The sequence below is a fragment of the Alligator sinensis genome, unplaced genomic scaffold (assembly GCF_000455745.1).
Source record: "Alligator sinensis unplaced genomic scaffold, ASM45574v1 scaffold273_1, whole genome shotgun sequence".
In the NCBI taxonomy this organism is placed as follows: Eukaryota; Metazoa; Chordata; order Crocodylia; family Alligatoridae; genus Alligator; species Alligator sinensis.
The window spans coordinates 1,345,728-1,368,627 of record NW_005841943.1 but is presented as its reverse complement, the minus strand read 5'-3'; the positions used below and the strand labels follow the sequence as shown (position 1 = coordinate 1,368,627).

The 22,900-nt window shown below is 40.2% G+C and overlaps 1 protein-coding gene across 2 annotated transcripts in view; it reads right to left on the bottom strand.

Annotated features, from left to right (window-relative positions):
* CDH17 (cadherin 17) overlaps nt 1-22,900 on the bottom strand; it is a 50,787-nt gene that overhangs the window by 7,882 nt on the left and 20,005 nt on the right. For both annotated transcript variants that reach the window (XM_025199404.1, XM_025199405.1), the window contains exons 8-17: nt 20,402-20,533; nt 18,179-18,329; nt 17,252-17,467; nt 14,378-14,454; nt 12,261-12,452; nt 8,038-8,282; nt 5,610-5,740; nt 3,781-4,011; nt 2,401-2,517; nt 2,171-2,287 (exon numbers count right to left, since the gene is read on the bottom strand). In XM_025199404.1, the coding sequence (XP_025055189.1) occupies nt 2,171-2,287; nt 2,401-2,517; nt 3,781-4,011; nt 5,610-5,740; nt 8,038-8,282; nt 12,261-12,452; nt 14,378-14,454; nt 17,252-17,467; nt 18,179-18,329; nt 20,402-20,533 (1,609 nt within the window). The remainder of the gene's footprint in view (nt 1-2,170; nt 2,288-2,400; nt 2,518-3,780; nt 4,012-5,609; nt 5,741-8,037; nt 8,283-12,260; nt 12,453-14,377; nt 14,455-17,251; nt 17,468-18,178; nt 18,330-20,401; nt 20,534-22,900) is intronic.

Genomic DNA, 22,900 nt, shown 5'->3' with positions numbered 1-22,900 from the left:
TCTTGTTTATTTACTTACTTGGGGGCTGGATCTCATCAGGAGGTCGTCCTGACTACTTTTGTGCTTATATTTATTAAAAGAATACCCCAAAGAATTGTCTTGTTTTGGAAAAAAGTATTAAACTGTTTGTCTAAGTTCCATCTGCTCGTGCCAATCAGAATATCTTGTGCAATATAGTCTAATGATATAATCCTACTTTGTTCTTATAAATGCTGGTATTCCCACACTGCATAACAATTACAGCACTGGAAAAATGGCAAACCTAAGGAGTTAAAGAGGGTGAACAGACTGGGAGACGGATAATAATCAAAAGCTTCCATATGGGAAAGTTATAGCAATTTACAGAACAGATCTAATGGGTGTTTAGCTCCTTTAAGAAGGGATCAGAGAGACAGGGGGCCCATTTACATGTGCAGCTTACTGTGCAGTAGCCTATTTTACTGCACATTAAAGCATCCCTGCAAAAACTGTGCTAATGCACTAATGGACAGTAAAATTAGGCTACTGTGCATTAAGCATCACTAAAAAAGCATGCACTTTTGCTACTGTGCATTAGGGAAGCTAATGTGAATTTAGTTAGTACCTCATATTAGAGATACTAAATTTAATGCACAGTAGCAAAAGTGCATTAATGAATGTATAGATGTACCCAGAGAGACTACCAAGTCAGTTGGAGTAGCCCCAGCAACAGGTCTACCTCTAGAAGAGAGGAGGCAATAGAGGCATAAGTGAAATTTCTTCCAAAGCATTAGTCATCTTTCTCTTCCTGTTTATGGTTTACTGTGGTAAGTTATCCTCAAATATTTTTCATGATTATTGTCTCTTACTGAGGTTTGGAACAGCCAGGGATAGTAGCATTTTTAATTGACTTACACTTTATATCCTCTGTATTGGTGCTTTAAATCTAGAAATAACTTCGTTTTTTGGAACATCTGCTCTTTTGGTTTAATCTTTTAACAGTTCCAACTAGTTTCATGAAATTCAGGATGAAGAAAAGAAAAGTGACCATCAACATGATCATTCCTTGGCATTTGGTTATTTTGCTACTTGGAAGTGCTGGTTTCATAAACAGATTTTGTGGCAATGACGACAAGGCAAATTGTGGTACTCAGTACCCATGAAATAAGATAATATTTTAGAACTGCCATTGAAACTGGTGGTTGATGTTTTCCATTGTGCCCATCTCCCCTGCTACATTTGTGAGGGGACCTTCTATGTCATACAGGGAACATCTAAATCATGATGCCACAGCTACGTCACTGTAGCAACATGCTCCCTCACTATAGTGCATCACTACAGTGATGTAGTACCTAAAAATAACCATGCACAGTGTGCACGGTGCAGTATAGGCTGTTACTGCCCCATTGTAAGTACTTTCAAAAGGACGTACTACATGACGGTGCAGTAACAACAGCACCATAGCAGCATGTGTAGACGTGAACATTGTACCCGAGCAGACATGGATTAGCTACCTCCAAGGCAACCTCAACTTCTTATGCCTCAACCCAAGGATGCGGCCAATGCTCCACTGAAACTTATTTCCCACTTGAGTTAATGTTCGCCTGAGTTAATATTTCCACACCTGGGTTAATGTTTATAGCTAGAGTTAAAAACAGACTGCACGGCTGTGAAATAGGTGCTACTTCACAAGGAGCAACTGGCAAACAGCAGAATTGCACAAGAAAGAATACCTTGATTAGTGGAACCATTAGAGACCACTAAAAAGGATAAAGTGTCATTAATAGCCCTGGAATGAAGAGTTTACAAAGAATCAGATAGATTATAATGAGCCATGAAGTGAATTGATTCAGTCACTGCTGCCTGAAAATAAATAAATGCTGCTGCCATTGCCAGCACTTCCACTCCACTTTCGGTGGAGCAGGAATCAAAGGGGGGTGCAACTGCACCAATCCCCTACCCTCTGATCCACACCTGATGCCATAGGCTCAGTATGGGGAGGGGCAGAAGAAATAGGTCAATTGGAAGAAGGGCCAAGGTGGGCCTACACTATCCAAGAAAGCTGCTGCTTGACCAAGTTTTGAGTAATCAGAGTAGTGAGAGCTGTTGTTCTCACTGATTCTTCAGCATTTGTAGCATCTGCTTATCCAAGGAGTGCAAGATTTAAGAACTGCAGGTAAAGAAAACGTTCCAAAGAAAATGTTTAACGTACCAACGACTATCGCTACTGCAAGAAGGATACCAACCGCCATGCCGACTGACGGTGACTGTGAATTGTGTGCTAATTCAATAAAACATGTCCTGGCATCTGTACACCTGCAGATGTTTACTGTGGGCAAAAATATATCATAATATTAGTGAGATATTTTAACACCTCCATGTAACTATCTGTGAATATTACCATCATCTGAACTAATAGCACAAATTCTGTGTTCATTGTACCTTGGAGATTCAGGTTTCTTTCCAATGGTGGTTCTCCCTTGTCCTTAATTTTTAGTGGGATGTTATGCATTTTTGCCTCTAGATCAGTGCTCTTTGGGTAAAGGTAAACATGGGTACCTGTCAACATGAAATGAGACAGTCATATTAGAACAATAAGGAACTTCCACATATGCACAGCTAAGCTAATCACCATCACTCATAGTTCTACCTTACCCCTACAAATATCTTGGAGAGCTTATTGCTTTTACAAGACATCATTAGTAAAAGCATGTATGCATGCATGCATACAACATTTTCCCCTGGAGCTCCTTTCAGAGGGTGCTGTAAATGGACCTTCTGGGGAGCAGCTCCAAACATGAGAAGCCCATCCACCTGTCACCTCCACCTAGGCCATCTCTATAGGTTCCCCATGTGCAAGGGATATTTGGGATGGGCTAGAAGCAGGGCTCAGTCAGGCTGGAGTTGTGAGAGGTAAGGTGGAGGAAGTGAGTCATCTCAGGTGTTGTTACATGTGGACTGTTCTGCTCTCTGCAAAACAGTAAAGTAGCCTTCAAAATACAGGCAGAGGGAAGTACACTCCTCTGGTTCCACAAGGCCCCTGAACAGAATCCTGGACTGCAGGTTCAGAAGGATGATCATTACCATCTGATGGTCTAGTCTGACCTCTTGCGTAACACAGGCCACCGAACCTGACCTAGCAACAGCAGACCACATTCTATCTTGGGAAGCCGTTCTATAGCAGTACAATCAATTGCCACAGCAGATCTAATTAAACTACCAGTATCCCCACATTACACCTTGTGATAACCAATGTAGCAGGCCTTCTTATAGAATGCTTCTTGGGTCACCCTGGCATCATTGACACCTCTTAGGTGAAGAAGCCCTCACAAACATAACCACACCAACTATACTATGGACTGAACCTCCATAGTCTGATTCTACCCATTGCCACACAAGGTCAGTGTGGGAATTAAAAATGCAGTATTATAGGGAAAATGTAATGCATAGTTTGTTGTGGCTACTCCAGTACTTCAGTAATAGTGATTTTTTATACTTTTCTATATGCAAGTTGGTACCTATGACATTGAGGCACTTGTGTTTCTGCTCTCCCAAATTTCAGTAAAGTCCTAGTTGGCTAACTAAATTGATTTTGTCAATATGGCAAAAAGAATACAATTGCCTTCAATGACCTAAGTGTTGAAATAACCACATATTCAAATACCCATTATTTTCTCACATCCCTAATATTTTGTGTGCAATATTTAGCATAAGAATGTAAGGATGAAAGAATCATTTACTTCTTTTAAATATACAGAGTTATAAAAAAAGCCCTATGTACATACAACATTTGACATATGTTTGAGACAAAGAAAAGCTTACCATTGATTCTAGAGATCCCCCAGTTCCTTTTTATATTTTCATCACCCTCAATAGAAAAAGTGAACTCTGGATCATGTTCATCGTCATCAGTAGCTTCAATCTGTGCATGTTCTCCTCCACTGAGTGGATGGCAGAAGAATAGAGAATAATTCTTAGCTAAGCGGGGAGCATTATCATTCACGTCTCTTATGTGTAGTATGAAGATCGCTGTGGAGCTCTGAGATTCTTTACCTATAGAATTCAATACAGCATGAGTTATTCTTCGGAGCTCTGACTTCAGTCATTGTGAATCTGGGTAGGACTCTGCTTTTGAAGCTATAGCATCCTTGAAGGTGGAGGTTAGTTGTTGTGCTAGAGAGTTCCTGTCTTCAGAACAGAAGCTATGTCCAAGGGCGCACTAAGTGACTAGTGGCAGTTCCTTCTGCTTTAACAATGTGGTTTGGGTACCTTCCAGTGCTTGGCATTCTAGAGTGCTAACTGGTAGAAAAGGAAATGCAGAGCACACTGTCCCGAAGGTCCCTGAGGCTTTCCCTTCTTTTAGGGAAATATTTTGGTTAATCCTTGCAAGGGTAGGCTAATGGCAGGACCTCTCTTGCCAGCAGAATAAGAACTCAGACAGGTGGCTGGACCAGCTGCCACACACACGGCAAGCCTCACCTTGCTTCAAGATCAACTACCAGTTGCTGCAATCACAATCTGAATACCATTTTTTGCCCCCCATCCCTATTTGCACGCAGAGCTTTTGGCTCTATTGCTCTGCCCTAATGGTACCACTGCCTCTCTCTTCCTCTGTACATCCCTGAAAGAGCAATCACAGTGTAGCTTTTCATCCAAGATGACATTAGATTGCCCTGGCATGTGCTGAAAGCAGTGGAAGCTATTGGACTTTCAACTTGAACACAACCTTAATTGAGGCTTCAGATGATCAGACACAACGCAGCTGTATTAACCATTCATGCAGTTTAAATGGCAAAATGAAATCTTCAAAATTGATTGCCTAAAACCCAGCAGAAACTCGATCTGAGGTTTTCATTCTGTTTAACATTGTTCTAGTTTATGGTAATAAACTGGAATGCTGCACAGAGTTGTGTGGAGCTCCTCCACACCTAATTCTACCAACCTTTCACTTACTAAGGACCTTTCATTGGGAGGGAACTCTAAAACCTTTACTAAAGCTACTACTGTGGCTCCATTTTTAACTTTTTACAGACAAGGAAATGGACAGATAGGTGAAGGAACTTACCTATGACCACTGCAAGTCAATGACAGAGTTAGGGATGAATTCAGGTCTCATGTCTTGCAGCTCCCTGGTAGCTGCAGGTGTGAGGAGTATTCTCCCAATATTTTAGAGCAAGGGTGTCAAAGATCAGGCCTGTAGGCTAGATCTGGCTTGCAGACTCAGGTAATTTAAGCTACAGGACTCCTGGAAGGGCCAGCAACTCCAGGGTTTTGGCCCCTAGACCAGATCCAAGTGGTGGATCAAAAGGAAGGCAGAATTTTCCCTAAAATTATTTGCTACAGGAAAAAATCAACAATATTATAACCGTATAATGTATACCAGTGTAATCTTTGAAGAAAGATCTCTTCTGTTAAATTAAATCAATTGCGTGTGGTAGTTAATCTCACTGCAGCTGTTTCAGTCCACCAATTTCAATGTACAGAAAGTAAATCCTTTGGTAGTATAGTCTCCCAAGAGTAAACAGCAAGATGTATCAAAAATAATTTAAGACAATACAACTGTTACAGTTGTATCAGATATAGTTCTGGTTTCCTATATCAGCTGTGCATACAGTTTTGGAAGCCATATATGTAGGACTTTGATTACTTACTTGTCTGTATTGCAGTGACCTCTACTCTGTATGCACGTTCTGTTTCTCGATCCAAATGTGAAGCAATATATATGTCTCCAGAGATTTCATCAATTCGTAGCCACTTCCTGTTATTGTTCTTTAAGGTATATCTTCACAAAGAATAGACAATACAGATATTCTATTCAAAACCATATATTGTTGATAAAGCAAATGCCTTCTCTTCGGATAAAAATAAAAATATCTACACCAATGGAAACATTATTGAGCATTAAAGATAAAGCAATTGCTGTAGCACCCAGAGACAAAGAAGTGTTCCACCAGAAATAGTTCCACCAGAGATAGAGAGACAAAGCAAGAGACCTTTGTGGGCCTTCACGTGACTCCCACAATCTCCCGACAGCACCCTGTGTATAACATAATTATGTTGCTAAGCAAAGGTTCACATCATCTTTTTCATTTTCATTAAAAAACCCATCTCTACATCCTTTAATTTGCAAAATTAACCTTTAAAAATGTGACTTAAATATAATGTGAATGCTTGCCTGAGTACTCAGACAGACTAGCTCAAAATGTGTGTGAACTGCCAACACTAATCTCAGAGGTGCTTTATCTCTGAAAACTAATAATGATAACTTATATATTTAAATTATATCAACTATTTTGCTACAAACAGTGATGTCTCAGTAGGTATTGGAGCATGGTGAAGAGGGGTGGGGAATGAGGAAGTCTACAGTGAAGATAGGACTGATAGCAGTTATTGTTATGCAAACTCGCTGTTAAGGGTCAAAGGCTTGACTTAAGAACCTACCAATTACTAAGGATACCACCAGTTACAGTCAATGCTGCTACAGACAATGCGTATGACAAATGACCACAGTGCTTAGGCTATCTAACCCATTGCACAAAATTACACTTGGCTGCATTTAAAGGAGAAGCAAGTAAAGGGGATTTAATCTGACTGGTCAGCAGCAAGGAGCATGGTTTTCACAAATGTAAAGAAAGAAAAAAAAGGGTTTGTACTCGTACAATCTACCAAAGTGCAAGAAAGAAAAAAAAAGACTTGTAGGAGGTAGAATGGAATTAGAAAGGTGTAGCTAAGCAAGATCAATTCTCTCCTATCTATAGAGAAACGTGGATTACGGTTCCATACTGTAACCATCATTTTCCAGTGTGCATAAAAGATTGTTAGTGCAAAGCAGGGAAACACAGGTAGTAACCCTGTATGTTCCCCTTCATGTTACTCTATAAGAAGCAGAGAGATCAACCAGTGCTTAAATAGACTCTGCTGTCAACACTGGCATTCTCACTGACACAAACCGTGTGAAATCAGGATAAACTATACATTATTATATGCATGGTTTTGGGCAGGCCTCAGAATTAGATTCAACCTTTGTGTAACTTAGTCTTTTGCTCAAAGGTTCCCATTACATTTTGAACCTGCATTGTGCATTACAGTTGTGCTACTACTGCTTTGCATTAAACAAGCTAATGCACATTTTCCTAGTACCTCCCAAAGGAGCCATTTGTAGACATGCTTGCACCGCAGCACCAGGTGCTTTTAAAAGTGCCCGGCGCTGCAGCACATGCATTCGTATAAACAGCAAAATGCGCGTCCACACAGAGAAAATGGCAGCTGAGGTGTTTTAGTTCAAAAGTGTGCCACCACTATTTTCTGCAGCACATAGCAGCTCAAAAATGTATGTATACAAATGCCTGGAGATAGTAGATTTAATGTGCATTAACTAAAGCTCATTAATGCACATGTAGACATACCCACAGAGACTTAGGCTTTGAGAATTAAACAAGAAATAAAAGATCAATTTTAAAAATATTGAATGTAATACCAAACACAGGCTTTACATGAATTAGTCTTCAGTTAGTTTATGGGTATGTTGTAGTGAATAAAAAGCATCAAAAAACTCCTTTATTGATATGAAAGCGTTATTGGCCTGTGTCCTATTTTTATTCTCCATCAACTCTGTGCACAATACATTCACTAGTTAAACCCACTTGAAACTGCAAATCCTGGAAACAATGATTGTTTTCAACTCAGTAATGCCTTTCTTTCTAGAGATTTGCTGTGGCCTTTATTTTATACACCACCACAAGTCCCACTAGTTATTCTAAATGCAACATAAAACAAGAAAGTAGATACAGAAACACTGCTGGAAAAGATCACATACTACAACAGAATCACACCCAACTCTTTTCACTGTATTATTTCCCACAGTCAAATTTAACGTATACATGCATTTGAAAAAGCTTTGTATTTCCTTGTATTTTAGATGTTTCGATGGGTCCTGTTCTAAATAGATGTATTGCTGTTCCTAGCCCCAGCATTTATAACTGGATGTTCACAAACTGAAGTAATGAAGCTAGCAGCTTATGTAAGAATCCACTAAATATTATAAATGTAAATAAAGAGAAGACACTATTTTTTTTTTACCTTATTTCATCCCCCTCAGGATCATATGCCTCTGCTTTCATTACCCAGGTGTTTACAGGAGTATCTTCATATACAGCTGTTATATAAGTAAGCTGCCTGAAAACCGGTGGTTCATTCACATCAGTCACAATAACTCTGAAATAGGCAGTAGAGTTTGACCGATACTGTACTCCAGACACCAGAGGTTCAGGGTTTGTGGCCTTGATTGTAAGGTTATACACTGGAGATTTTTCAAAATCGAGAGCCTGAGTAAATGGGGAAAGGTTGCAACATTAATAACATATTAATTAATAATAGAATGGTAATGTTTACATTATAATATTCATAATACATTTATATTCATTTATAAATGGGGTGCTGCTAAAAGTCCTAGAGGGGTACCTTGAGTCTGAAAAGACTGAAAGCCCCTGGGCTACACAGTGGAAGCCTTCCTTGATAAACAACAATTCCAATAAAGGTTGTAGCTGCTTTCCCCAAATTTAGCATTTACCCAAATTTTCCCAAATTTTATCATCTTATTTGCTACAGGGAAGGAAGTTCTGGTTCACAACTGGTTAAAAATTCTTACATGATTAGTAAGTAAGGCTGTCAAACGATTAAAAAATTTTATCGTGATTAGTTGCACAATATAAAAAATTAGTCGTAATTAATTGCAATTTTAATCACACAGCTAAAAACTCAAAAATATGCACAGAAAACTCAAAGTTATGCAAAATTATGCAAGTACTTTGTATGGTTGAGGGGTGGGGATAGGGGGTGTGGGGGTGGGATTTGTGAAGATGTCGGGGACTGTGGGTGTGTGTGGGGTGTTTGGAGCCTGGGGAGGGGGATTCCTGCATACCCTGGCAGGATGTGGCATAATGAGGGTCAGGAGTGAGGGGCAGCAGCAGGGCTGGGGGAGCTGTGGATTGGGAGTGAGGGGCAGACAGGCACGCGCGCACACACACACACACCACACACACACACCCTGCCCAGCAGGTAAGTCGGGGGGGGGGGGTGGTGAGGAAGAGAGGGAGGGAAGGGATGGGGATGGTCAGATCAAGGTCCCTATGCTGAGGGAGTGGGGCAGATGCAAAGGGAGGGGCTGGCATGAATGGGGCCCCAGGGCCAGGGTGGGTGATGGGATGGAGCCACAGCCCATCTAGGGGCATGGAGGGGGCTGCTCCCACTGCTGTGCATGCCCCTGGGGAAGACATGGGGGGCATGTGCCCCCCAAATTTGTGCGCAGGGCAGATGCAGGCTGCGGGCTTGGGACTCTGCATCTTGCTATTGTTGCCCCAGGAACCACGTGACACCATGCTGTGCCTCCCACTGCCAGGCAGGCAGGGGACATGATGCAGCCAGTGTGCAGCTCCCAGGGCAAAGGCAGTGGGGCACAGAGCCCCAGCCTGCAGTGGCAGCCCACCTCTGCCCTGCACACAAATCCAGGGGGCACATGCCCCTTATGCCTCCCCTGGGAGCGTGCACAGCAGCGGGAACCCTCCCCCCCCATCCAACACAGTCCCTGCCCCTGCCTCTGCCCCACTGCCTCCCTCACTATGGGGGCCTTGATCTATTGTCCCCCCACCCCTTTCTTCCCCCATGCCCCTTCCCCTTCACAGACTTGCCTGCTGGGCACTGCTCTCACACTGCTGAGCTATGTTCTTGGCCACCTGCAGGCTGCAGCTGCTCATCTGTGTGTGTGTGCACCCCTCCCCACCTGCTGTAGCTAACTGGAGCCCACACCTGAGCTGCTCTGTGGTCTTCTGCACTGCCACCGCTGCCCCACAGGATGGCTTGGAAGTAGCAGTGACAGTAGAGGAGCAGAGCCCAGGTACAGGCTCCAAAACAACATGCATGATTAATGCATTAAAAAATTAACACAAACAACTATTAACACGTTAATTGTGTACATTAATCATGATTAATTAACAGCCCTATTTGTAAGGGAAAAAAATCTAATAATTATTTCCTTATAAAACAATACTGAAATCCATAGAATCAAAATCATAAAAAATTATGGTTGCAAGGGACCCCAGGAGGTCATGTAGTCCAACCCTCTGTTAAAGGCAGGACCGTCCCCACCTGATCATCCCAACCAAGGCTTTGTCTACCTGGCTCTTAAAAACCCCTAAGAACAGAGGTTCCACAACCTTTCTGTGTAGTCTGTTCCAGTGCTTTACTACCCACTTGGTGTGAAGGTTTTTCCTAATATCTACCTTAAACTTCCTTTGCTACAACTTGAGACCTTTGCTCCTTATTTTATTATCTGCCACCACTGAGAATAGAAACATGATAATCCAGAATCATGATATTCAAGCAGATTGCACATGCAGATGACTGACCGTATCCCAAATGGCTGCAGGTAAGGCCAATGATAAAATAAATTTTACTGTTCAGATGATGAGTAATAGCTTTTTTGGGTCTATAAATTCAGCTGCCTTTGAAAAAGTTAACTGCAAAAGAAAAATGCCTACACTTTTGAAACTCTTAGCAATAATTATGAGTTTTTCTATTATTAAATTAAAAGCAGCCAGAATGCATTGAACACCACAGAAAACCATAAGAATCTGAGGTTTCTACACATGCCTTTCCCAATATGTGATATACCGGATCTGATGCACTGAGTGCCCTTATGTCAACTATGTGGATGAAACTAAATGGCAACTGCACCAGAACAAACTCTCACAGAAAAGATTATAAAGGTTGGAAAACCACTAGGAGCACTTTTCTCACAGAACAACCACTGCTTCTGATCTCTCTATCCTCACGCTCAATGGAAATCCATCTAACACCTTTAAAAGGTGAACTTCAGAACAAAAATTCATAAGCTGGCTGGATACTAAACATGACATATGGTTCATGGCACATAATATTTCATCCAACTCCTATATTCTTCCTACACAAGGAAGAATAGGACAACCCTCCTCCCTTTTGATAGTTATCAGCTATCACTTATCAGCTTCTTTTCTTCTGCATGTCTGCTATCCCTGAGAATTATCTCAGCCCCTGCCCTCTGTTGTTTTTTCACTGTGCTGTGCCTGGCTTCCTGTTATCAGAGACTCAGCAGAAAATGTTTTGCATGCAGAAGTTTATCTAACTTTATTTCAAGTACAGAGTCGGTCCAATAAAAGATACCACCCTAAGGAATTCTTGCCTTCTGCATAATTTCTGGACCATCGTAGCTACAACATCACTCTTACACTACTAAAACACCACATGTACTGATTTCTTCTTTCAGTGAAAAGTACTTTGGCTTTCTCTCAGTTAATATGCACTTCAGTAGAAACAAACTCCCACTCACAAGATATTGCTATTCCACAGTGAAAGTCATGAAGGACTGGGAATGCTCAACCACTTTATAGTTCCATGCCTGAGACAGGTGTCGTGCCTAATAGCAGATTACAAACAACTGTCCTGGAGACTTCATTTTCCAGTGGCCCTAAGAAATAACACAGCATATAATACAATGATTTCATGGAATACAAATATCTACTGCATAATATGCTGTCATATATTTTGTGATATATTTTGAAGAAACTGACAAGTTTCAGTGAGGGACACATCTATGTTCATTCTCCTGACACCAGTGGGGCTTCCACATGAGGAATTCCACAACTGAATTCTAGTACAGCCACAAACTTGATATTCTAGCAAAGATTACAATGTAAATTTTATGTATCTAGCATTTGACTTAGTGGACGAAAGATGGATGGTTGGTACAATATTTGATATAATCAAGATAAAAGACATTCATATTATAATGGACAGATAAGATGTCCTTTCAGGTATATACCAGTGAGAAATAAAGCACTACTGCTGTGTAGGTTTCAACAAATTATCACCACCTTTTTATAGTAAAAAACAAAGGGCTTCAATACACTTCAGAATTAAAACCTTTTCTGCTCTGCTACAGCTATTGTGTAAAGTGTTACAGCCATCATGACTTGAATCACAAATTTTTGTTACATACTACATTTCATGATACTTTTTTTTCATTTTCCAGGGCACATGTAGTTTAACTATCAATTCTGAAGCTACTTTAATTAACTAGTTCCTTCCAGTTCAATATTACATGTCAAAGTCTCTGCCTTACAAGGAAGGGGAACAAATTTTAAACAGTGATCCGACCATTAAATACTGGACCTTGTTTAACATGTTGTAGAACAACAAGAGAAAAAAGTAAAGAAAAAAAAGTGTTTGTGCAGCTAAAACTCAGGAATTAAAGTGATCCATTTATTCACCTTTTGAATCTTGATGAATCCTCTATTTGTTTTGGGGTCTGTCTCTATGAAGAAAATTTTTCCTGGGTCCCCCTCTTCAATCTGGTAAATGATTTGAGAGCTTCCAGTGAATGGTTCATCTACATCAGTAGCTTGAATTTCTTGTATTACATTTCCTATTGGAGTATCTTCTGGAATAGTCACATTACCATACTGAGGAGAAAAGATCATTAAAGCATAAGACACTGGGAATCATATAAAGCAATGAACTTCAGTGCTACAAGCAGCTAGTGACCCACAGACAGAAACCCTGTGGGCAATTATCTCCATTTCAGAAAGAAGACATAATGGGTGTCTTTATGTGCGCTTTGGGATTGTGGGGGGAAGCGGGGCATTTTAATTAGAGGGGCTTTAAAAGCCCCTCTAATTAAAGCTCCTGCAATGTCTCATGAATTCAGCATCCCGCGCTATAAAACAGCAATGGGGGCACTTTAACTAAAGCTCATTCAACAAGCTTTAGCTAAGGCACGGGGATGCTGAATACATGAGATGTGGAAGCTGCTAAAGTGCACTAATTAGCATGCTCTAGCAGACTTGATTAATGGAGTCTTAATCTGAAATGCTGTAATAACAGTGTGTCAGAGCAGTGTCCCTGCACATCTACAGGCACCCAGTGAAATTAAGGGATAATCACATCTTCCTCTTTGTTTTTCTGCATGGTCTGATCCAGCAGATTTGTTCTAAGAATGCCTACTGGATTGAGACAGGCAGGGTCATACCTATTTTGTGATTCCCAAAGGGGCTTAATCACGAGGTTGGCACCTAGATGTCTGGCACTATCAAGACTTAGGTTCTGGGTATATCCAACAGCAACTGTTTATACACCTGGAACTTTGCTGATAAACACTTCAGCACCTGGATATATTAGACACCTCCAGGAGGAAGTGAAAGCTGAACAGCAGAGAATCTGAATTTTGGACCCAGGCACCTACAACATCAGTCAGGTGCCTCAGTTCTTTGGGCACATAGTTTACAAGACTCACAAATGTCACATGGGCAGTTTGTGGCAGAGCCAGTCCAGTGCCAAAAGACCATCTACTCTTCTAATTTCTGTGAATATCTGGTTGCAAACTCAGAAAGCTGAGTTATACCAATCAAATAGCCAGTACCTTTGGAAGTGGCAAGGAGGGGCAGCAATTGCTAAATCAGCCCAAAAGAAAGCTGGCAGGACAGGTTAAACCCTGAGTTATGCAGACTCCATTTTACCTCCTAAATGACTCCTTTATTTAGATCCCAAAGACTTGGACATCATTTGAATGGAGTGGCTTTCACTGTTAGAGCCTTTAACAACCATGAGTTTAAATGATTTATTAATGTCATCCTCTGTTAATCTTCTAATAAAAGTTTCTGTTGAATTTCTAGGCTCACAGACCTTTTTAAATATACTCTCAAACAAAAGGTACACTGGACACATGCCAACAAAATGTTGTTTTCCTTATCTCTTCAGTTAGTTTACATGGTGAGTAATCATATGGGGCTAGCCTTTTTTAATTTTCAAATGCTTATCCTTTTTTAAACTGATTGTATAAGCATGATCATACAGCACAGATTGCTATTATTATTTCAGAAAGAAAATGGCAAAATATTATTACATTTAAATAAATAAAATCCATAAAAGTCAGCTAGTGAGGCAACCTAGATGTAACTGATGGTAGATTTTGGCCAACTATTTAATCTGCCTCACATAGTTTATTGCAATATTTTTTCAATAACTCTTTTTATTGAAAAGCCCCTCTCTTTGTAGAAAGGACACTGTTAGAAATGTGGATTTATATGAAAATTATTTAAAGATTACTGGTAACATTTTAAATTATTAGAACTGAACATGCTAGCAGTAAATTTCACTTATTGGGACACACCTAACCATATTTGGGATGGGAGCAAGGCAAAATTTAAATACAACACATGAGGGCAGGGGGGTGGGGAGTCAAAGTCTTTTATTTTTCCACCCCCATTTACAAAACCTAACTTTGGAGACTAAATTTCTGGCATTGTCCCTTCAATAGACCATGGATCAGGCCCAAATGTTTAGTTATAGCTTGGTTAGTAACATCAAAAACAACATTAGAAATACTTACATCTGATTTTTCAAAGATGGGAATCTGATCATTGATGTCAATGATATTTATTTGCACATCACACTCTGTTTTAAATCCTGCACAAAACAGAACAAAACTGTATGACACACCACATTTCTGCAGGAAATGTTTTATTTTTTCTAATAGCAGACATGTGAACAACTGCACGGGGTATTACAATCAAAGTAAAATCCTCCAACCATCACAAGGACTGGCTACAAAGTACTGGGAGCCAACACAGAATTATAATTTTGAGGTGGGGACGAGGGGATTCTCTCTCTTTCTCTCTCTCTCTCCCCTTTCCTTTTCCATCTTCCTGTAATACTTCCTACATCCATTCATTTTCAGCACGTTTTATAGGTCCCAAAGTCTGCAGTGGTTGATTTAAAATAATTTACATAAAGGCAGATCTTAGTATTAGCAGCATGTGCTTCATAAACCAGGACTCAAGAAATATCTTAAATACAATAGTTTGGATATAATTTATATGAGCCTTCAAAATAAACCACCATGTTATTCACGGTTCTCATATCGCTGTTTAAGCTGCTACTGTCTAAGCAATGCTGTTTGACTAACATAAGAGACATGTAAATTTGCTTTCTCTTTGCTTTTGTGTAGTAGTGTGGCCAAGGGAAGTTTTGGCTGGCTAAGGATTTCAGGATGAAGCTTTTAATTCAGTGGTTCCCCAAGCCATGGTTTATGGCAGCATGATTCTTGTAAGACCCTCTGATGTTGCTTATGACCATGGGAAGTTAAAAAGCTAAAAGTGAGATCACCACCACTAAAGTCCAGGTTGAATATACCATGCAGAGTATATTATTTGTTTGTAATAAGAGATGCAGGTGTGAGTCTGAAGTTAGGCAGAAAGCAGGGCAGGGTGGCACCTTATAGCATTTGACAAAGTAGTCTGTAGCCTACAAAAGCTCCTGCCTGTCTGTACATGTTATTCTATAAGGTGCCACCCTGCCCTGCCTTTTGCTCCCCCACAGACCAGTGAAAGCACAGGACCACTGCTTTAAAAATATATCACTTAGTTAACTATTAAGGATTTCAGGGCTCTTCTATAACAGGTTTTGCAAAGCCTTTTAGAACTGTTTTTCTGCATAGACTATGTGGAAATTGGTTAATTGTATTGAATTCTCTGAAGTTTCTTCAATTAGACACTTTCGCCTCCTATACACATACAGGGAGGCTGCTCCAATGCGCTGTTATTACAGTGTATCAGAGCAGACACAATTAATCGAGTCTGCTGGAACATGGTAATTACTGTGCTCCAGCAGACTCCAGCATCATGTGTTTATTAGCAACCCCGCACTGAAAAATGGCAGCAGGGCACTTTAAACTAAAACTTGTTTGATGAACTTAGTTCAAAGCGCTATGCCACCTTTTTTCAGCACAGGGATGTTGATACACGTGATGCTCTGGGCGCTTTAATTAGCATGGCTCCCAGATCTGCGCTAATTAAAGGGCCCCCTACCTCCCAGAGAACATCTATAAATGCCCTTTTAGGTTTTTCATTAAACCCAAAGGAAACTCCACAAATCATTGAAGACTATTTTAGGCCCCATGCTACTTAGTGGCAATATATCGTATTTGCTTGACCAAGGTTTGCATAAGAGAAGAGGCCAAGGAAATAAACAAATGAGAGAATGGTGAGGATAATTGTACAAAGTTCCAGAAAGACAGGTCAAAAGAAGTAGGCTAAAGGTTGCCCAGAGTGCATTTAGCAGTTTTATGGTATTTAGATCAGATTTTAGCCAAGGTATCGCTTAAATAGAGAATAAAAATACATTTCTAATTATATTGGAACCTATTAAATAGGAATTAAATAGGTCTGAATTTGAGTAGGACCTAGTAGAAACATTTTTATATTTTTAGCCTTATCTAGTAAGCTTTAGCCAGGCAATAGAGTATAAAAATCTAGGTCCACTTTGAAATCTTCACTCTTTGGTCTTGAATTACAGTTCTTGCTGACTGGCTCACCTCCAGGAGTGCCTGGTTAGTGTTTTTTAAGAACATGGTTTCTGAGACCTAGGTAAGAAGTCCTTTTTCCCTAACAGGCTGGTTGTTGGAGGTTTTTCTATGACTTTAGAACTTAGAAAATATAAGAGTAATTTCTTTTAAATATTAATAAGGTTGATATTTCTTTGGATTGAAGTATATTTTATAAGTTCTAATCATTTGCTTGATATGCCTTACCTGTGTGGTTTGCTCATTTATATCTCATCTGTATTTCATTATTAAATTTGCTATTAACATTTATCTATATTTATACTTGTGTATATTTAATTTTGGTGAGGCTACCTATTTGAACCTTTCTTCATTCCCAAAATACCTCTGGAGGTCATCATCATGCATCTTCTTCAGTTTTCTATATTGTGGGTAACCCTTTCTTCAAGAGCTCACCTCTGCATCTTTAAAAAAACTAAGTGAAATTCAAAAAGAAGAGTAGCTTTCAGTCTTGCTGGGTACATCTACATGTTCATTATTAATGTGCCTTAGATACTGCACATTTAGTTTAGTACTTGCTCAATAAAGTACTAACAAAATGCACAGTAATTAGAGTTACTGTGCAGTAGCACCAGCACACAGGTATTTTGTGATGCTTACTGTGCATTAGCCTAATAACACTGCCCAGCAGGCTATTAGCATGTTTCTTAATTGCCACACTACTGCACAGTGTTATTAAACTAATTATTAAACTAATGTTCAGTAAGTCTCTCATGTAGATGGGCCTGCTGTTTAGTGCCTTTAGTGCCCTATCCTGCAACACCTAAATTTCTGAACAAGAACAACTTGGATACTGAACACTGAATCAGGTAAGGTGAAGTGTGAGATTATTCCAATGTGTAACAAACAACCATCTCTACTGACCTGCATCTGTTACTTCCACTTTCAGGGTATAGTTAGAAACTACGTGCTTGTTTAATGAAGAGCTCCTTAACTGGAATGTCCCAGCTTCTTGCTGAACAATGAATAATTTATCTACAGGAATTTTGGGGTTCTGATCCACAATATGGAATTGCAAGCGAGAATTAAGAGTGCCTTGTTGATCCATGTCTGAAGCTTCCAGAGTTCCAATAATACTTCCTAGGGTCAAGGAAAGATAGACATTAGTCAGATAACATATTTTCTCCACTTCCCCACAGAATGAAATACAAAGAACCTCAATAGTGATACAAATATTGGAGAAGCAATACAATCCTGAAAAGAAACACAGTAGATTGACTTAAAATATGTGCTCTGACTTAGCCAGCAGTTATAGGGCTTGATTCAGTTATTACTGGGAGCAATTTTATTGCTTGTATTATGCACTGTGGTTAGAGTAAATGATCATTGCAGACAATCCTGGCCTTAGCAGTGAAAAAATAATATGAAGACTTTGGGATAGATTTAACTTACAATTCCACTGGAATCAGTGAAGTCATATCTGTGCACATAAGGGGGAAAGAAATGCAATTACTCAATTAGAGCAAGCATTATATTGTATTTTAATAAAGAAAGGGGAATTCTTTTTTACATCTTAGCAGTGGGGCAAAACTGAGGCTGTGGAAGATAACAGTGTTATAGACTAAATGCAATCACATTTGAACACTGAAGGTTTGATTCGGCACCTTTAATCACACTGACTCAGTCTTTTTCACAGTTGTCAGTGAGATAGTGCATGAGTAAGCACGCTACCTACAGAATGCCTGTGGCTGCAGAAGGCCCTAAAATGTTAGCTTTAGTCCTGTTTAACGGAAACAGCATTCAGACCAAGAGAATGCTTTTGCAGTATAGGATCAAAAAATATTTTCTTACCTACATTTTCATTCTCCTGAACTTCAAATATGGTTAAAGCTTTCTGGCACACAGGTGGATTATCATTAACATCTTCCACCACAATTTGAATTTCCAAAGGCTTGTCTAGTATTTCTCCTTGTTCATCTTTTGCAGTTGCATAGAAGGTATACTGCAACAAGAATGGCAAAAGGCAAACACTATAATAGTTTAGACTGAAATGGACAACAATGAAAACCTGGTTAGAAAATAAAAGATCCTTTTGCACATTTGGTCAGTATTTTTGTACTACTTACAGGTTATTTGATGATCCCTATTTCCTTAGCATTTGAGTCAGATTCTCCAAGGCATTTATATATATTTGAGGGTCTGGGTCTGGGTGCCTCAGAACTGATCAGTGAATTTATTTTCTCAACACCCAAGAGATGTACAAATATATTATTATGTTCATTTCACTAGATGGTAACAGAGCATGATTTACCTTAAGTCACAAAAGAATGCCTGTATGAGAGTAGGACTATAACATAGTCTGCAGGGGAAACCCTGATTCCAGTAGATGTCCACGGGGAAAGTCCCATTGATTTCAATGGTCCAAGATGTCACTGTAGAGCTCAGTTTAGATCCAATCCAGAGTCTATGGTCATAGATAAATGTGTACCTGAAGTGGCTTCAACATGGCATGGTGAGAGGCTGTTCGGAAATGCAATACAGCTGTTATGCTGTGATTTACGTGTGCATGAGCCTGTAGTGCTACAAGTGAGCTAAACTGCCCCAGCTTTAACCATGGATGAGGCACAGTTAACCTTGGAGCAGTTTTGCTATACTTGTAGTACTCCACTTACAGCATAACTGCTACTTCTCATTGTTTTTTGGAGGTTTTTTCAAAAGAATCTGTCTTTTTTCCCACACCCTAATGATGACGTGTTGGTGTGGGATCAACGAATTCCCAGGCAAATGCTGGCTATGCCTTTACAGGAAATGAAAAGAGAAACATTCTGGAAAAAAATGTTTTTTTCAAATTAAACATCACATGTATAAAATTGATCTGTATATGCTGACCAATTGCTGTTCAGTATTTTATCATCTCTTTCAGCACCAAAAGGTAGGTTTAGGTCCTGAAAACTTATAATGTATATAATCTTTTTCTTAGCTCAGTCAAAAGTATGCAATTATTTCCCTTGTTCAATAATTATTGTCAAAAAGAAAATACATTTAACTCCCACATAGACTGGAAACTTCACATTATGACAGCACTCTGGCCTGTCCTTGGGGTTAATTCAAAATGCAAATTTTTGTTTATCCATTACTACAAGTCAGGTCCTGGCCAGTCACCAGAAAAAAGCAGTCATTCAGCTGGTGGATACCTGTGATTCACACATCATGAGGAAGCCTCAGGTGGTGGCAGGCCACCAGAACAGCTCCTATGTCCAACATCTTTGCCAAGTCTCCTCTTTAGTGGGGGGACTATGGCCAGGGGAAAGAGAGATTGGGAACAGTGCTGTTAAACTCTAGTGATTCCCAGCTGCCCTGAAGGCCCCCAAGAATGATGGAGAAGTAGCACAACTTAGAGCAGGCCTTGAGCTACAGTGGTAATTCAAGCTCACACTTTAACTTAACATATGATTTTAATTAGGAAAGAAAAATGAGTTTGCACAGTTAAATCCTAGCCCTATGATATATGTTACACAGTATATATATAACTCTTTGTTCCTCTTTGTAGAATGTAGGAATGCATTTGGAGAGAGAGAGAACTGGAAATCTGTTGCTATCCTAACAGGAAATGCATTTATTCTTTATTATCTGTTGTCAAAAAAATAAATCTCCATCCTATCTCCTACAGAAAAGCAGAGGGAAGATTTCAGAGATCTATGATTCCTAACCACAGAAAGCACAGTGCACTTTTCAGTCAGGTGCTGTAATACTTTCTTGGTATATATCTCATATTCTATGTACATCAGTGTAGACTATGAACACTAAAAGGCATACAGAACTAGAAGAAAAATATAAATACTGAATTAATGCCTATTGGATAAATTAATATAATCAGGTGGGATGAACACATTTGTTCTTAAATTGCATTAAATTCCATGTCTATCAACTCACTTGGATTCAACAAAAAAAAACATCAAACCAAACCTGTCCTTCCTCTTTTTCTTCCGTCCACAACCAACTTTCATACATTTGTACACACACATAGCAACTCCTCAAGCTAAGATTATGGTTAGGTTTTACAAGTTTACTTACAAAATCCTTTTCTTCCCTGTCCAATGGTTCAGTCACATAAATAGTCCCATTCTTATTGATCGTAAATGGGAACCTGGGCAACCTCTCTTTTGGAAGAAGTTCATATTTTGCATCTGGATCATTCCACTGTACCTAAAATTTAAAAAAATGAATCAAGGTAAAAGACTTTAAGAACTGCAGGCTGAGCTTTAACAAGATTAAGTGGTGGCAACCATTGATCCTCATGGATCACGGTATATGCATGAAGGCCGCCCAGACCTTTGATGCATATGCCTGGGCAGAAATTTTTGGAGGAGTGGAGGCTGCCCACACCTTCCATCCTCCCTTTAGGCCACTGAGACAGAATCCAAAAAACAGACTGAGTCTCATAGGCAACATGTACAGGGAGATATGGGGGGGCACATCCCCCCCCCCGAGATTGGCCACCACTGAAGCCACGGCTAGCTTCTGTGGGCAGTCACCACTCACTGAGTAACCCTGGATGTCACTTTTGTCTGTGTGATAGCTCTTGATAAAACACCCTTTTTTAAAAGCACTTTGAGATCTACTTATCTGCATAGGAATAAGATACTATTATTAGAATGTCATAACACTAATTTATAACAGTTTTTCATACCAATCAACTCTTCTGCTTGTCCTTTTCGTATTTTTTCACCAAAGGTTGGATGCATGCATGAAGATATGAAGTGGATAGTCAAACTGTAGGAGTATGTGCGCATATGTTTGTACAATACCTTCCAAAAATTATTGACATGGTCTGGCACAAATGGAAGTCTTTGGATACAGGAAACTTATTTCTTCATAAACGTGAAAGACTTTTATCTATATAAATAAGTAGGAGCTGCTGTTTATGCAGTAGCCAGTGAGACACCACCTTCTATTCCACAACGCTCCATAGAGAGAAGAGACATATCTGTGGTTTCCCTAGGAAATTTTGATATCGATTATCTCAATATATAGTTATTACTTTTGCCTCATGTGATGTTATCTGGACTTTCTCCCACCTGCACTCACTTTGATCCTACTTGATCCTACTACCAAGTCAATGGAAACACTCGTATTGCCTTTAATGGAAGTAGAATAAGGTCTTCTGCATGTTGTTTAAAAACCAGCTGTTCTCAGGAACAGGGTGTGTGGCATCTTGTAATACTCTAAAGATCAGAATACTGTAGGATCCAGTTCCAAGTAAACTTTCAAAGTCAAACATTTCTGGGACAATGTTTGCCTATTGGTAAATATTTGCATACATATATGTTACTTTAGCTATGCTGTTATCATCAAAGTGTTCTGCATTTGCACTGCAGAGTATCAGAGAGGGTCAGTGTTATAATATGGAATGAGGGAAATTGAAAGAAAGGAAGCTGTCTTGTCTACTAGTCTGAAGGTAGCAATACATCTTACAAGATTTTAAAAACTTGGTGGGTGTGTCTACACATGCTATAATACAGAGCAATAAACTCTGGTGCATATTGTGCCAGAGTTTATTGTTCCCAGGTGCAGCATTTCATAGATTCATAGATGTAGGGTTGAAGGGGACCCAAGCAGATCATCAAGTCCAACCCCCTGCCCTGGGCAGGAATGAATACTGGGCTCATATGACCCCTACTAAGTGAGTTTAAGCTCATATGACTCCAGCTAGGTAGTTATCAAGCCTCCTTTAAAGACCCCTAAGGTAGGAACCAGCACCACTTCCCTTGGAAGCTGGTTCCAGATCCTGGCTGCCCTGACTGTGAAGTAGTGCCTCCTGATGTCTCAATCTACTCTCAATCAACTTGTGGCCATTATTCCTTTTTACTCAGGGAGGTGCTTGGGAGAACAGGTTCTCTCCCATTCCCCTCTGGTCCTCCCTGGTAAGTTTATAGACAGCCACTAGATTCCCTCTCAGCCTTCTCTTGTGAAGGCTGAACAGGCTCAGGTCCCATAGCCTTTCCTTGTAGGGCCTGCCCTGCTGCCCCCTGATCATGTGAGTGACCCTCCTCTGGACCCGCTCGATGCTGGCCTCATCCCTCCTGCAGTGCAGCGCCCAGAACTGGATGCAGTACTCCAACTGCAGCCTGACCAGTACCGTGCAGAGGGGGAGGATCACCTCTTTGGACCTGCTCGTGATGCATCTGTGGATGCATGACAAGGTGTGGTTGGGTTGGCCTTGCTGACCATGTCCTCACATTGGCGGCCCATGTTCATTTTAGAATCGATAATGACTCCAAGATCTCTTTCTGCCTCTGTGCTTTCAAGAAGGGAGTTCCCCAGCCTATAGGTATGCTGCTGGTTCTTTCTGCCAAAGTGCAGTATCCTGCACTTGTCAGTACTGAATCCCATCCTATTCACATTCACTCACCCCTGTAACCTGTCCATAGATGCATAGATGCTAGGGTCGGAAGGGACCTCAATAGATCATCGAGTCCGACCCCCTGCATAGGCAGGAAAAAGTGCTGGGTTTAGATGACCCCAGCTAGATGCCTATCTAACCTCCTCTTGAAGACCCCCAGGGTAGGGGAG